Genomic DNA, 16,368 nt, shown 5'->3' with positions numbered 1-16,368 from the left:
GTTCTCTATTTTTAAAAATATTATTTTACTGTCTCCCTTAAACTTTGCACAGTATGGTCTGTGTTTTTTTTTTTTTTCTTGTTTCTCAAATGATGTCTTATATACTCTTTAAGATGAAATCAGTAAGCAAAGGAAGAAATTCAGACAGATTGTCACTAGTCACAATGTTGTTGTTTATCTCTGTGGACCAAATAATAAGCAAGAAAAAGTGTCAGCTTGGCATCAAACCTTGTGCAAATGTCAGGTCCAGCAATTTTAGAGGCTAAAAATGTCCTTATGGTCCTTGTTCTCCGATACCACAGCCAACACATCGTCTGCTGTGTTTGTAAGCTACAGGTCACATTTCAGATTTTTAGCATTGTCTCTCTTGTCAGCTCCACTGTCAAAGGCAGAGAGCAGCTTGTCCACTGAAAAATGTTAATAACACATATGAAAATCCATTTGATGTGAAGTTTGACTGCAAAAAAGGAGGAGATTTGTATTTGAAACCCCCATTTCCCTCAGTGTTTCTGCTGCTGTTGAATGAAGATGTGATATGAAGTTGTGCGTGTGCGTGTGTGTGTGTGTGTGTGTGTGTGTGTGTGTGTGTGTGTGTGTGTGTGTGAGTGTGAGTGAGTGATTGTCAACCACTGGGTTATTTTAAGTGGCAGCTCTCCAAACCTAATGAAGACAGATCACATACTGAATCACAGTCTCACTGTAGTCTGGAGTCTAACTAACTTCTCCCTGCTGATGTGTTGCTGGAGGTGTCAGACCTCGGATAAACACACTGATAAAACGCCTCAGGCCTTGTAAACAATATGAAATCATTCATTAACAGCATTGCTTTAAGTTCAAGTCAGGTGTCTAATAGTTCCCATCACTAACGGTTCTAGTTGAGACATTATATTGGAGCACAGGAACACAATTGAGGTTATGTGCTTCGTTTCTATTTTTAAATTATTGTAATATCTGCTTCTATTGCACGGAGCTTCACGTTTTTGTAAAACTTCAATTTCAATATTAATCAGTTACAACTGACTGCTGAGACGTGAGATCTCATGAATATATTTGCCACAAGTCCCCACTTTAGAGCTGTAGTTCTCCAACCTGGCAACCCCCTCAGAGGGTCACAGGACCGTCAATATTTTTCTAGTTGTTCATGAAACTTCTTTTTTTTTCAGAGCTTGGACATTTCTTTCTGACCCAGGAAACACATGTCGAATTAAAAATAACTCAAATTCACTTGCTAACCTTTTCTTCAGGTTTCTGAGGCCTTCTTCAACCACCACATGTAGTTTGACCACTTCTTCTCTTGGCATATTGTCATGTTTCTATGCTTTGCCATGTAAATTCACTTTGAACATTTCAGACCTGATCCACATTGAAACACATTATTTATTTAAAGAGTCTACAAATCAATCCCTCTCATTCAAGTTCAACAGATTTTTAACCAAGATCTCTGCACATTGTTTGACCTGCTGTCAATTAGAACAGTGTTACAGTTACAGCATCATTACCACATTTATTTTTAGTCACTTTGCTAAAATCCCATGCTGGGTTCAAAATGTCAGTAAGTCTCTGGTGAGTGTGTCTTCAGGACGCCGTTAGTGGTCTAACGTTACCTACTTCAAACTGCTGCTGTGTAAATGTACCAGTAAAACTGTCTCTGCAGCTCAGTTTGCAAAACTAAAATATGTGGCTGAGGAGTGGAGCTCATCATTTCACTTTAGCGGCCATGTTTCTGTGTTCGTTCCTAAAGATGGTGGATGTATTATACTAGTATCAGTAGTTTTGGTTTAAAAAAAAAAAAAAAACCACCTTGGAATCTGTGCAGTGAGACAGAGAGAAATACATTTTTCAAACTGCTTGCTGCGTCTCTGAAGGCAAGACGACGCAACTCGGGTCATTTCTCAAACTGCCAGTCGGAGTCGGAGCGCTCTAGGCGGTGTCATGTTAAACAAAACAGTGCATTGATGCAATGCACAAAGAGTTGGTTATGTCAATGCGATATTTATCACCTCTGATCAAGAACAAATTAGTGTGAAAATAAGGTCGTAGATCATCGTGGGTTAGATTAAGTGTCAGAGGGGAATAAAATCAATGCTGCTCTGCCTCATGTTCAGTGTGGCCATGGGAAGGTACATCTGAAGGTGCTGTGGCCTCAGGACAGTGACGCTACACTGGAGCTTATCGCCTCTGACATCCTGTAATACGCTGACCACTGGCAGCCTGATGACCGTGACGGTGTTGTTCAGACTCTGGCTGTTTGAGCTGCATCTATTTTTCTGATGTTCAGCTCACCTGTCTGTTACTTTTCCTTGTTTTTCTTCTGTTAGCTGTGTTTTACTGAGGTTCTTTGTGGTTTTTCTGTCTCAGCTGCACAACATTTGTCCTTTTATGATTTGTTTGTGCAAATGAATGACGCCTCAGTGGCTCCAGAAACCTGAGCCACTGTTTTCTTTGGGGCTGTGTTTACTACAGCTGATTTCACATGCATACCGCTTAGTTATTATTGCAGTTCACTTTGCATTGACATACTGCAGGTAAAATCACAGCAGAGGCTTTGTGTGTGCAAACTCTCTACGTACTGTGCACTGTTGGTCTCTGTGATAGCACTTTTTCCAGAAAACAGAAAATATAATGAATAGATTTCTGAGAGAAGGATTTAGGAGCTTAAAGTCAGCCAACGGTTTACAGAAACAGCCACTTTATGTTCACTTTTATTGCACTTACTATAATGTACAGTCCTAATCATCATTTTAATCAGATGGACTATTAATCCTTCGACAGACCGGCTCGCTGTTGAAAATGCTGCTCACAGGTCAGTCTATCGGATGAGTCCAGTGTTCAGCATCAGACGGCAGATAACAAATGACAATCCGATCCAGCCCCTGAGATTCTCCTAATTACCTAATGAACAGGGACATGAGGTGATTTGTTGCTGTGATACACTTGTTAGGTTAAGTGGTGGGAATCGACAGGACAGTCAGATGTTTGTCTCTTATCGTATCTGTTGTTAAAAGGGCCGTTTTCTTCTTTGTCTCTTCTTCCCATGTGCAGTTTGCTGTATTTTAAAGCCCCAGAATTTCTGCTTGTGCAGTAAAATTTGAATCAAAAGCTTTTACATTCAGAATAAATGTAAAGCGAATTTTTGTCTGAACAGATACTGTCTGTGGTCATGTATGTGAAGAGTGTGCCTTTATTTATGACAGCTCTGTACATTCGTGAAATCTTTGGTCTAAGTGTAAATTTTTCCTTCTACTTTTCAGCTCACACAGTTAAAAACACATCTTCATCTCGGTTTTAGTCACCTGGAGAGAATCCAGTCCACATGTCAGCTCTAAGATTCACTTTCAGTTTCAGATATCAAATTAAAAACACCAAAACCTGTTTCAACAGATCAGCAACAACACAGGATCCTAAATACTGTCTGTATCTGTCCCCGGTCGCCAACCAACAGCTTTGAATATGATTTTCAAATTATCCACCTTCATTTGTTTGTTTGCAAAATGACCCAGGCCTGTGTACATGTGTGTCTGAGCTTACAGACTGACGGTGATGCTGGAGGAGATGGAGGGGTGTGTTATTGTGCAAAGCCTCTCAGCGTGGCCCTGTCGCCCTCCTGCCTCCTCCCACCTCCCTCTGCTCCCATCCCTCTATTGACCAGGTTGCAGATTATAAATCAACTGCGAGTTGGACTACCTTGCAAGTACCCTAATGAAAGCTCATTTATAAAGTGGCTAAATGGTCCTGACAAAAGTCCTAATGAGGAAATCAATAATTCAGTGATTGTTACTCTGCTTATACTAATACGTCCCGCGTGTAGTGCTTTGAATCCAGCTAAGAGAAGGCCATTTTTTACTGTTTTCAGTTCTGCATGTCAGCACTGTTGTAGGTTTTTTCTGTCCTTGAGGCTTTAAGATAAATTATGTGTTGTTGTCTGTTGCAATCTGGTCTTCAGTACAGAATTAACCTGAAATCCTGTTGTTGACAAATGAATGCAGAACTCATACAGACCTGTTATTCAAATTATAGGAAAATGTATAAGAATAAACTATAGCAACACTTAGCACAGTCTCATTGATCATCAGTATACAGTTTAGTGATTTTAAAAATATTGCAGTTAATTAATAACCAGTTTAAAAAATGAACACAACTTATTTCCCACCCTGAGAGACGAAAGAAAAGTTTGGATAACTGACACAGAAAGTTGAGAGGAAACATGTTCCACTGAGTCCAGTACCTCACCGCAGACCAGGGCTGAGTGGAGAAAAGTTAGTTTTGACTTCCTGTAAAGCTCAGTGTCTGCAGTCTGTATGTGCAGTAGCCTACAAATAATTCCAATGCACAGACTCCGAACCTGCATCGATGTTTGTTGACGTGTTGGTACATTGGCATCACGTCATATGCTTGAAATGTTATGCCTGAGGGTCACGACAACACCTGAAGTCTCTACCTGCCTCGCTTCTTAATGCCGATCACACCTGAAACTGTTGCCCTGACCTTTCACGTACACTGACCAGCCATAACACTGAAAACACTGCAGCTGAGGTGAATAACGCTGATTAGAAAATGTGCCAGTCGGTAAAAAAGCTTTCTCTTCATGCTGACGTTCATGTTTAGAGCTAAACCTCACTGTCGTTAACACAGTAATACAGTAACACTATGCTATAGCCCCACTCTAGGAGGAGGGTTTGTTAGTCACTAAATACAGATGTGGTGGAAACTTTATTAAACTGTGCGTGATCAGCGTAACACAGATGTCACACTACACTAATAAATATAAGACTTGGAGTCAAGAAGTGACCATTACTCTAATACAAAAACTGATTCCTGCATTCATGAGAGAACATAAGCAGATATATGGACAGATGGTGACTCACCCCCGTGAGGTCGCTGATCATCAGCCTTAGCAATGGGAGCGTGTGCTGTAAGAGGCCTGGGGAGCAGCACCCCAGGCTCTGTTAATTGCAGGGGCAGGTAGATTACCCTCTTACACCCCTCACAGGGCCTTAATGTCGGGCATGGTTACACTCTGACCACCCCATGTTCTCCCTCAGATGCCTTTTTGACTGGTTTCAGAGTCATCATCCACCTTCAGTATGTGATTAATGAAGCACATTATGCGTTCTTTGGAGATTAATGACTGTTGGTCAACGGTAAACATTAAAGGCGTAGTCCCTGTGTAGTTGAGGAGATCCTTTTACAAACACACACCTGCACAGGCTTGTAATATTCTTACTTTTGCTTTTTTCTTATGCTCAGCATATAGGAGACTGGAGACAGGAGAGAAAAGGTGCAATGAATGTTCAAGCTTCAGATTTTGATGTGGGGAAAACACTCCTACAGTATGTTTCCTCTTTTTCTTGGTCCCTTTGCACTTCCTGTTGTCTTGTCTTTTTCAGAACAAAGAATAAGCTGTGGTACTTTGAGTTTGGCACTTCAGAGACTTTTTCAGCCACGTGTAAGAAGCTCCATGACTTTCTGGAGGTTGAGGTAAATCCAACCACAGATTTTCTGTTTGTAGAGGTCTCTCCAACAAATAAAGGAAATATTCTTTTCAACTCACTGCTCACTTCTTTTACGTGACTCCCCAAGCAGTCATGCATTCTGTTTATTATTAGAAACATCTGATTTAAGCAGATCGACATAATTGATGTGTGTATTTAGGTTAGAACAGTTCTTCCTTTTACAGATATTCTGGTCAGTCTTGGTTCCATAAATAGCACAAACTTGTACTAGTTTCAAATTCACCAGACAAAGTGCTGATGTGTGAAGGCTATCTGTGCACCTCCCCACCCACTTCTCACTGAACCTCAGTTCAACACACAGGTAATTAGCCCTACATGACCCTGCTGTGTGTGATATTGAGTGATAATGAAGATGGCATCTATACAATTCATCTTCCTGCTTCTCAGAGCTGTCCACACAGAGCAGAGGTCCTCATTAATTAGTGTTGGTTGAATAGCTAATGGTGCAGAGCAGGTATGGAGGTGAAGACGAGTCCTGGCTGATGTAATGTTTGGTTCATGTATACCTTGTAGAATTATTTTCCAGATATATACTAAAAAAAAAAGGAAAAAAGTTGAAGATACTGAGATTTCTGATACTGTAATTTACTAAAGAATATTTTTGCTTGAATTATTCTGAAACCACAACTTTTCAATCTTTCCAGTCAGGTCAAGTCAGTAGGGAAGAACACCACTTTGGGCTGCACTAAATAAAATAGCTATAAATACATTCTGCTGTTTTTTGAGGATGGTGCTTTAAAACGTTTTGTTGAGTTTCAGTGCGACTGTGACCAGTCATTGCTGAAACCACAGAAAAATGCAGCCTGCTTTTGTGAGGGATGTTTGATTATACCAATTCTGTCTTTTCTCACCGTTTCCTTTCTTAAAAAGTGTGACGGTGTCACCCTGGACCTCAGCAGCATCTCCCTGGAAGGCATTGCCATCCTCAACATACCCAGCATGCACGGCGGCTCCAACCTTTGGGGCAAGAGCAAGAAGAGGAGGGGCAATCGCAAGGGAGGCAAAAAGGGCAGAGACAAGAGGACACCGGTGGTCGACCCCAAAGAGCTCATGTTCGCAGTTCAAGGTAGAGTCGAGCACATATGAGTTCTGACTGTTACAGTCCTGCAGTCTCTACAGTAAACAAGCCCATGAAAGCACATGTCCAACTTACCAACCCCCATCGCCTTTTATGCCCCCAGTGTTTTCATTTATTCAGTGAAATAAGTTCACATCTCCCAGATGGCCCGTCATGAAATTTAGTACATTTACAGTCTCCTAACAATGAATCCCTTTGACTGTGGTGGTCGCTCTCAGCCATACCAGCAAATGCTACCACCTTAATTTCATGATGGACATGTTACACATTGCCTGTTAACATTACCTGCATGTTAACACAGTCACTGTGAAGTCATCATTTAGTCCCAAGCACTGCTGTGCCCAAGTAGTGTCTCACATCTAACAAAGGCAGGAAAACAAGTGTTCGTGCAGAAATATCAAGAGGTGTGCAAATTTAAAGTATTTAGTGTATAGCAGGAACAACAGTGTGTAACGTGACAAAGTTAAAATGTGCAGTATAATACAGGCTATAGTACCTACAGTGTGGCATGGCCATAGATGCCTGGTCTGATTCGAAAAACAAAACTTTATAAAGAAATGTTTTGAAAGGTCAGATTGAGTCAACAGCACTTTCAAAGCCGTGCACTTAGCCCACTGTAGTTCCTGGGTGGTTTGTTGGATAAATATAATAGAAATTAAATAGCTTTGACAGTGTTGCAGGCTCTTTTCCCTAAACCCACATCAGACGCAGAAAGTCTGCGTCCTTGCTCCTATCAGATAGATCACAGATGAAACTTTTGGTCAAACTTTTCCAAAGTGCATGAATATTTCACAGATGACAAGTTGAATCATAGCCGGCGGGTTTTGTTTGCAAAGAAGAGGCACAGTCATGTCACTATTTGGAACAGTCTCTAGTGTGTTAATGGTGTGTGTAGTGGACAGTCTCGGCTAATAGAAGCAGACTGAGTGGGGTGTTGTGCGTACCCCTGGATCCATTTGCGTCAAAAAGAAAATCCATCATTAGGAATATATGAATGAATGAATGAAGCAGACTGAGTCAGCTGCTATTTGGTAACTGCTGAAACGGTCTGAGCCACTTCAAGGACTTTTTAGGAACAGAAACATCCAGAAAGCTGTGGTAGTAGTAAATTTACGGTTCAAGAAGTAAAAGTATTTATACCACATTATGTTCACGCTGAATAGGACGAGAATAAAATACTTTCATATCAGGAAAATCTTCATTGGTTGTGGTCAGGCTTCATTTTCTTAGCTATGCATCACACATCACACTGATGTATTGAAAAGTTCTCTTATGATAAATGCAAAGATATAATCAGCACAAGGACGTGATTCTTTCTAAAACAAGTATGAATTCAAAGTACTTGTACTTTTGTCCACACAAATGTTCTGCACTATTGCCAGGAATTCTGGGTTTGTGTGTGTGTGTGTGTGTGTGTGTGTTTTTTTTTAGTTTTATTTTCTATCATCTTTGACTCCTGCTCCTTCAGGTGAAGCACAGTATGTTTTTAGGTTTCCTGGTGAGAAGGTGTGTTAGTTGGTAGTACTTGGGGATGAAGTGGATGTTACAATCAGTGTCAGACGTGAAACATGTTGAGTCAGTAGGATCTCCAGACCTGACTGTCAGTGATCCCTTATGAGACTTCAGTGGTTAGGACATGACTGCTGGAAAAACAGATCTATGTGAAGCTGTCTGTGAAGGGTTTTTTCCCCTTCTTCCCCAGTCTCGTTCTTTTTTCTTTCTCATTTGCTTTGTTGTTCAAAACGTATTAGATCTGTCAATATACAACACATTAATCCCTAATTTACAGTAGCAGCACTTACTGTACTTCTGATCATAAAGCCAAATGCATGTTTTGTGATGTCAGAAAGGGTGAGAGAAAATGAGGAGGAAATATAAATCACAGCAGGGAGGGAGTGACAGAGGCAGGTAAAGCAGCTCAGCTCAAACAAAACATACATGTTGTCCTAACGAACACTGTTGCATGTTGGGATGTTTATTCCTTAACGTCCCTGACTGTCAGGTGACTGTTCAGTGTGGGATGGAGGACGGCAGACTGTGAGGGAGATGATCAATTCAAAGCCCAACTTCGCTACAATGAACACTTCATTAATCCTGAAGAAAAATCAATCAGTTTGGTGTTTGTGGTTTAAAAAGGCCACAGTCTGAACCTGGAAAAGCACTTAGTGTGAGTGGGGAGTGTGTTATTGTTTGCTACTATGCCTTTGTGTGTTCATGCTGATTTAAGGCTGCTTATGCTTGTGTATTGATGCGTGTGTGCGTGTGCGTGTGCGAATATGTGTGAATGCATGCCCTTGCAGAAGGTGCCCTCAAGGTAAGTGGCCTAACTTGTCAGATCAAGAGAACGGCATATTTAGAGGTAAACATGGGAGTGCATTAGCCCAGAGGGGCACCGCAGAGCATGACACACAGATCAAACTGTTGGCAGAGATTATTTTGTGTTTGAGGCTGAGAGTGTGTGTGTGTGTGTGTGTGTGTGTGTGTGTGTGTGTGTGTGTGTGTGTGTGTGTGTGAGGGTGTGTGTGTGTGTGTGTGTGTGTGTGTGTGGAGGTGACTGGGGGATAAAAAAAAAAAAACCCTGACCTTTCGGGAGCTGTTAAATCGTCCCGCTGGTGACGCCAGGAGACAAGCCCCTCAGGTGGAAAGGAATGGCTGTGGAGTGAATTATTTAGAATGGGACTGAGGTTTTGCAGAGGGGAGTGGGGGTGGGAGTGTTGATGTTTGGGACTGATGCCCTGTGACAAGCCTCATGAAGCTTTCGTCGGAGGATCGGCCTCCACACACACTCCCTCCTCCTCCCGCCATTCCTCTTTAGTTTTCCTTTCAGCTGATCGGCTGCTGGTTCTGCTCCGCTCCCTCACTGTCTCTCTTATTCCTACACTTTCACCCTGTCGCTCCACATGTGTCAGTGCAGCCACTGGCCTGGACAAGCAGTTGTTTGACAATGACAAGGACGCCATTTCTAATCCCACACTCTGACAGGAAAACATGGCTGAGTTTAAAGCCACAGTGCTGCTTTTATGAATCTTCCATTTGGACATTCATTCATACGACTGTCTGATGTATTCTGATGTATACTGTGTGTGTGTGTGTGTGTGTGTGTGTGTGTGTGTGTGTGTGTGTGTGTGTGTGTGTTGATCAGAGTCAAATGTTGCTTTCATGATGTTGATTGTAGGGTAGGTAAGGGTGGGGGAGCTGGTTTATATTTAGCCACTGGCTGCTTATCTTGGGTTAATAATTCAGGCTTCTTGCAGAAACAGGTAGGTGACTCTGTTGTTACTTTCTCTGAGAAGTAAACATGATTGCTTTATTTATATATCAGGTTAATACAGTTTTGATTATTGCTCCAGGTATTCATTTGCACTTGGTAATTCAGAATAAAAATGAATCACACTAGATAAAATGTGTCATTCACTAGCACCTTTATTGAAATCATGTCTGCACTTTCTTAGAAAAAAGAAAATGGCTTTTAATGACAGCCTGAAACAAATGATAGAAATATAATTTTACCTTTCTGGTGCAACAGCATGGTTCCTCACCTCTTGGCTCTAAGCCATGGACAGGTTCCTCGAGAGCCACTGTCCTGCTTGTTTCCCAACTATCCCTGCCCTACTCACTGCTGTTTACCTGGATCAGGTGTGTTCATCCAATCAGAAGCTGGAAGGTACCATCTCAGGTGAGGGTGGAATTTGTCTCTTCCAGGTATCCAGCAGTCAGGTGCCCATCTTTGGTCTAAGCGATGTTTTATTATGTTCCTGTCCCTGTGGTGACTCGTGCATCACGATGGGAGGAGGGGGCAGCTTTAAAGCCCAGTGTCAAGAGGTCTGCTGTGTATGTACACACAAATTTCCACTTCAACCTTGGAAAGCTTTGCACTCAGAGGACTGAAATAGGGACAGACGCATGTCCATCACCATGGTGACAGCTGGACGCCACAGCTCGACAGTGACAACACCACCTCACAGCAAACAGCAACATCGCCTACGACAGTCCTTCAGGAAACCAACACAGATCTGATAAGCGTGACAGCGATGGAGCAGCGTCGGTGACAGCGAGCTAACCCACTCACATGCACCGAGCTCCTAAAATGGGTCTTAGTTTCAATTAGTGTCTGTATACTCCCAACAGAGAGGCAGCAGCTTCTTAATTTGTGGAGGGATGAGTTGCTGGAGAGTCGGAGGCAGAGCGGGCCGCTGAAACAGATGGGCCCTGCGTGACACTGGGCTTCCAGCAGGGTCAAAATCAATGCTCATAACTGCAAAACAGAAGAGAAATTAATAATTATATTATCACAAGATTGCTTTGCATTGCCGGTGCAATCTAATTAATAGCTATTTTCTGTGTAGCTGCTTGTTCTCTAGCTTTTTTCTTTTTTTAAATGTGAATGTTACTTATTTCAGAAGCAGGAGGAAAGTCTGAAGCGAGGAACATGTAATGTCATTTTATTTGCCCTCACTTTGTTCCTCATTCTTCACCCTCCCTTTAAGTAGTGTTTATTATTTGGTTTTAATCTAACATTCAGGAGCAGCAGTGCATGTACATGTTGCATTCATGCTTACGGTTTATTTTAAATACAATTTTTAAAAATGAATCGGCAGACATTACATATTTCTCCTATGCTGCTATGACTGACGTCCCAGTCATAGCAGCAGGTCCAGCTGATTGGACTTTAGTGTGAATTGTTTTTTAAAGGTTTAAATTGCTTTAAATTGGTTTCTAGACCTGTCTGACCAGCTGCTGGAGGTGGTGGGTCTGGAAGGAGCCATGGAGATGGGTCAGATCTACACGGGTCTGAAGAGCGCTGGAAGACGTCTGGCACAGTGTTCCTCCGTCACCATCAGGTCAGAGTTAAACTTGACCTCTGCACTGCTCTACAGCAAAATTACTTCTGGGCAAATCATGGAATTTTTTTGTTAATATAATATTATCATGTCACCAAGCGTCATGGCTTATGGTGGAAAAGATTATAGCTGTTTATGTTTGGATTTGAGTAGTGGGGTCTTTAACTTATCACTTCCTGTCGTTTCATATACCAAACTTCATTTTCATGGTGCAACATTTTTTTTTAACAGATTCTGTTTTTATAATTTTTATTAGTTTAGTTTCATTGCAGCATTTTCTGTTCATTGCTTACAGAACCAGTAAATCCCTTCCCATGCAGATTGATGGAGAACCTTGGATGCAGACTCCCTGCACTGTAAGTCAATAAATGTATTCAGTTTCCTCACTGAGCACACAAAAGTGGTTCATGCAAAGTGGAGCCGGTGGAGCCAAAATATTAGGGAGTGACAGAGTACTTGGTAAGAATAAAATCTAATCCTTCCTTACAAAGATGAGACCTTATTAGTCCCATTCTTTATTTATATGTGGTGTCTTTTTGTTTTTGTGATATATGACACCAATGACTTTATTTAGACTTAAAGGTACAGTGCATCTCAAACAGGTCGATTCTTTGCAACTTTTGACAAATGAAGAGAGAACTTTATCCAAACAGTGATGAGACAGAATGCAGTTTGTGCTGCTGTTGGTGTTTTATTTAGCGTTCCCTTATTGATATAAATGTGGTGGAGAAAATAATAGATCTGTTGGCATCTGTTCCTTGCCTTTTCCCCACACATCATTGCTTTGTGTTTTTTGCAGTAATTTGCAATGTAATGTTAGGATGCAAAACTTACTTCTTGTAATTTGCTTAAAGTTTGCCTCAGACATGTAGCTCGACAAGTGTTTGCCCTCTGTCCAAGTTTCTCAAAATGAAACTACTCGGTTTGCATTGATTATGGTTGTGTTTAATTACACCACCACTGCAGATGAAGTGCTGCTGAGATTTACATATGGATCGCCAGGGAAAGCTAAAAAAACCAGTGCATGACAAAATGAGTACCCTGCAAGTGCTCTCGTATCTGCTGAAACAACTTCACAGAGCAAAGTTAGAATCTGACAATACATAATTGTGCTGCAATGAATAAAAAAATGTTATTTATACTGTATGTTGGTGCAGAATTTGAATGAGTCGACCTGTAAAATGCTTATGAAAACATGATGGATCAAATGGGATGTTATCCTACTAATTATTAACAACAACAACTATGCAAATGCATCTCAGTTCCTCTGCATGAATAACATATTTAACACCGTCAATCCATTTGCATTTGGAAGTGACATATGACATGTATTGCTGTCACTTTGATAACTAGGTCTGAAATAAATGCTACAAACTGCAATTTTGCTGAATTGCCACAAAATGCCACTTTGATGAATCATAAATTTAAATTTAAGTTTAATGAATTTAAACCCTCCCAGTTTTGTTGATTTTTGCATGTCTAAACAATCCACAGAATTATTTCCTTCTAATTATTATTTTCTGTGCTATACTGCTGTGTACCTGGGACTGTTGATGCATAGAGATGTCTAATGTTGCATCTTTAAAACAGTGCTCAGTAATCCCCTAAAGGTAATCCTTTCTTTTGTGACCAGTGTCTTGCCTAAAAAGGTTTTTGTGTAAAGTACAGCAGAAATATTAAGTTCCATCAAGTTTAATGGAGGAAGCTACCAACGCTGGTAATTGCTAAAGAGTCAACGTGCAACTGCAATGAATAGCAGATTTCCTTTGACGTGTCTGTGGTCTCTTCAATGCAGATGGCAGCATTTCCTCTCCCCATTACTGCGTTTAGACTCTTAATGCAGCACTATAATGAACTATGGGCTTCATGTGACAACCCTTGATGGCTGATATTTGTTGTTCCACTGATCTACAATTTCAACCTTCAGCAGAAACAGCATCACTGTTGGGAAACAGGATATTATATCTATAAAGTCCACACTTTACCATAATCCGCCATATCATTTATTACCATTTGTCATCAGTCACAAACGACAGGGATTCTGAGTTTGTCTCGTTAGGGCCCTCGAACATACACCAACAGACCCTGTTTGGAAACATGGGATATTTTCTTCTTGATGCGTTATTGAATTCAGTTCTGTGTGGAGATAGTGGTGGGCATAACAACACATGCAGGTGTTTACAGGCATTAGTGAGTGCACTTCAACTACTGTATATTTTTGCTTCACTTCTATGAAAGGTGTCATGTGGACCCTTTGAGCACTTGCAGCCCGTGTCCTAAGAGCAGTTCCCAGTTTTGTTGCTATTTCACGGTTGCGTGAACTTTATCACACATTGTTCAAGGAAATCATTTTGTTTTAACAGAATAAATATGAGGCAAATCACCAGCAAAGGTTGTAGGTTTATCCAAATACTGCATGTACAAATGTTTGAAAAACAAAATGCCAAACCCAAACTCTTCTCTTCTTTCTTCAAAACACCAGATTGAGATTGTCCACAAAAATCAGGCTCCCATGTTGATGGGACCAACACAAGGCCGAAGCTTCTTCTCCTCCTTCATCACGAGGACCTGCGCTGAGAGCAAAGACTGAGCCATCCTTGTTCAGTACCTTCAAATCTTCACCAGAACCTGCAGGGCAGCAGTCATGAGCTGATCCTTGCTCGACCTGTTAGTGAAGGGGGTCTGTGATGCCTGTTTGATAGCCCAGCACACGGTAGCAAACTGTAGGTTCAGTATGTGTCGCCCGGCGGCCATGTCGGTGAGATGTCCTCACTAAATCCACAATGAGGTGCGTTCAGGACTGATGCTTTGATCTGCAGTGAGTAGTCTAGTTCAGCTCCAAAAATACTGGGGCTATTTCTGGAAGTCCACTTCTAAAACTTTTCTAAAAGTCAGTTTTTATTTTTGCCGTTGTGATCTGTGCCATGTGGAACAAGTCCACAGATGAATGTGTTATGTGATATGATGTATTTATTTATTTATTCGTGTTTTGCTGCTATTTGTGTTTTCTAAAGTTTTTTGCATTTGCATACCCCTGATGCATGAGGGACAGTGAAAGCGGCTGCTGCTGTTGGAGATGACATATCTGGTGTTTGCAGCTGATCTTTCCCAAGTGTGTTCAGTAAGAACTGCAGTTATTTATTTATCTTTTTGTTTTGCTCAGCATTTCTTCTGTGCTTCACTCATGAATGACTTCAAGTAGTGAAAGACAGACAATCACTTTTGCTTTTGTTTAATGGTTCCTGCAAGTCATCCTTGTCGTGCTTTGACCTGCTGTCAGTGGAAAGATTAGGAATGGTTATTGATCGTTCATAAAAAATGCATGACACTCTTCGTTTTGCATTGCACGGGAGATTTTCAGACAAGTTCTCCCAGTTGTGTGCACACTTTCTGTTGCATGAGTGAACAAGATCTGTTTTGACAAATTGGTCGTTTTTGAATCTTCAGCTACAAACTGCTCAGTTTAACCATATCGTACATTATCTATGAGATGGCTGCGTCTTCTGTGGGACTTTTTTCTGAACAGGTAGCCTACTCAGGTATTTTTCAAATGAAACCAGTCTAGTGTTGACTGTATAGTTGGATGTTGACAAGAAGCAGTTCGACCTGTGGTCACTGGTTTGTTCTGATGTCTGGAGTTGGATGTTTACAGTCTGCTGCACTAACAAGCATACATTAACCAATTGAAATCCTAATACATAATGACTATTGACATATAGTACAAACTTGATTTAAAGAATCAATACTGCAAATCAGTCCCATCCATAAATACAGTTTTCAGAGGGATTTTACAGCCACTCGTGTGCCATAAATTATTTTACAGCGCACTTTCTGAAAAAAAAAAAGTAAACTGTAATAAAAATGATTCAGTCTATTTTCTCCATTAAGAAAAGTTATTTATCTCATTCAGCCTCACCAAAGACCAATATGCACACCATTGGAATTTCTTTGGGTTTTTTACAGGCCAGTTAGTGTGAAACATGCCTGATAAATGTACTGCACTGCTGCATGTTTTCTGATAGTTTTAGGCTCGACTGTTTCGGTCTTTAAAAGTGCCACTGGCTCTTTGCTTTGTAAGGTGCAGCATTTGTACAGTGAGGTTGTATTTTTGTACACAGTATTACTGATCTTTCTGCTTACTGCTTCATTGTAGATCTCACACACGGTGTTCTGCCTAAAACTAATTCTGCCTGCCAGTGTTGACTGACGAACGTGATAATGGAACAAATAAAAAAGCTTTTGTTGTTTGATAGTGTTCTGCTGTTCTTAATGTGCCGACCTTTCGCAGCATCAGTGAGTTTTGGGAGAAATAGGTTCAGGGAACAAACGGTACTAAAAGAGAAATTACACACACTGTGTATAGATGTGATAAACTTAGGCCTTATGAAAGGACTTGTGGCCCAGAGGATCCGTGTGTGTGTGTGTGTGTGTGTGTGTGTGTGTGTGTGTGTGTGTGTGTGTGTGTGTGTGTGTGTGTGTGTGTGTGTGTGTTAAACTACTACACTGGATTTCTGTGATTTATAGGTAAAAACACATTTAGGTGAGTGTTGAAACTGAATTATATTAAAATGAGGCCAAAGGAAGTTTAAGTAGTTGAATTTGTCGTTATGCTTAAAACCAGTGTGAGGTAACAGTAGGTCTTAGTGTCTGCAGCGTCTTGAAAAGTCTTTCCAGGGTTCTGGGTTTAAAAAAAACCAAAAAAAACAAATCTTTGTGTCCTGTTGTCAGGAGTGGCACTTGGTTTGCTGCTTGTCTCGGTGTCAGAAGGGTGAATGCCTGCACTTGACCTGCGTTTCTCCATCCTCCGGGGGTTCAGCAGGAGTGACACTGTACTTCACTTCCCATCCACTTCACCAGGCTGATAATGGACCCCTGCTTGGATCCAAGATGGCATCAGCGTGACCACTACTGACTTCTGACACAGCCACCTTTCAGT

The 16,368-nt window shown here is 41.1% G+C and overlaps 1 protein-coding gene across 10 annotated transcripts in view; it reads left to right on the top strand.

The window, feature by feature from the left end:
- dgkb (diacylglycerol kinase, beta) overlaps positions 1 to 15,651 on the top strand; it is a 57,188-nt gene extending 41,537 nt beyond the window's left edge. For 7 of the 10 annotated variants that reach the window (XM_026317200.1, XM_026317196.1, XM_026317203.1 and 4 more), the window contains 5 exons: positions 5,388 to 5,478; positions 6,384 to 6,579; positions 11,312 to 11,432; positions 11,728 to 11,788; positions 13,915 to 14,022. In XM_026317200.1, the coding sequence (XP_026172985.1) occupies positions 5,388 to 5,478; positions 6,384 to 6,579; positions 11,312 to 11,432; positions 11,728 to 11,788; positions 13,915 to 14,022 (577 nt within the window). Of the gene's footprint in view, positions 1 to 5,387; positions 5,479 to 6,383; positions 6,580 to 11,311; positions 11,433 to 11,727; positions 11,789 to 13,914 lie in introns of all 10 variants that reach the window. The other 3 variants (XM_026317201.1, XM_026317206.1, XR_003296258.1) reach the window with 2 other exon arrangements.
- Positions 15,652 to 16,368: the final 717 nt, after the last annotated feature.

Source organism: Mastacembelus armatus, chromosome 16 (assembly GCF_900324485.2).
Source record: "Mastacembelus armatus chromosome 16, fMasArm1.2, whole genome shotgun sequence".
In the NCBI taxonomy this organism is placed as follows: Eukaryota; Metazoa; Chordata; class Actinopteri; order Synbranchiformes; family Mastacembelidae; genus Mastacembelus; species Mastacembelus armatus.
This window is presented reverse-complemented; position numbering and strand designations above follow the sequence as displayed.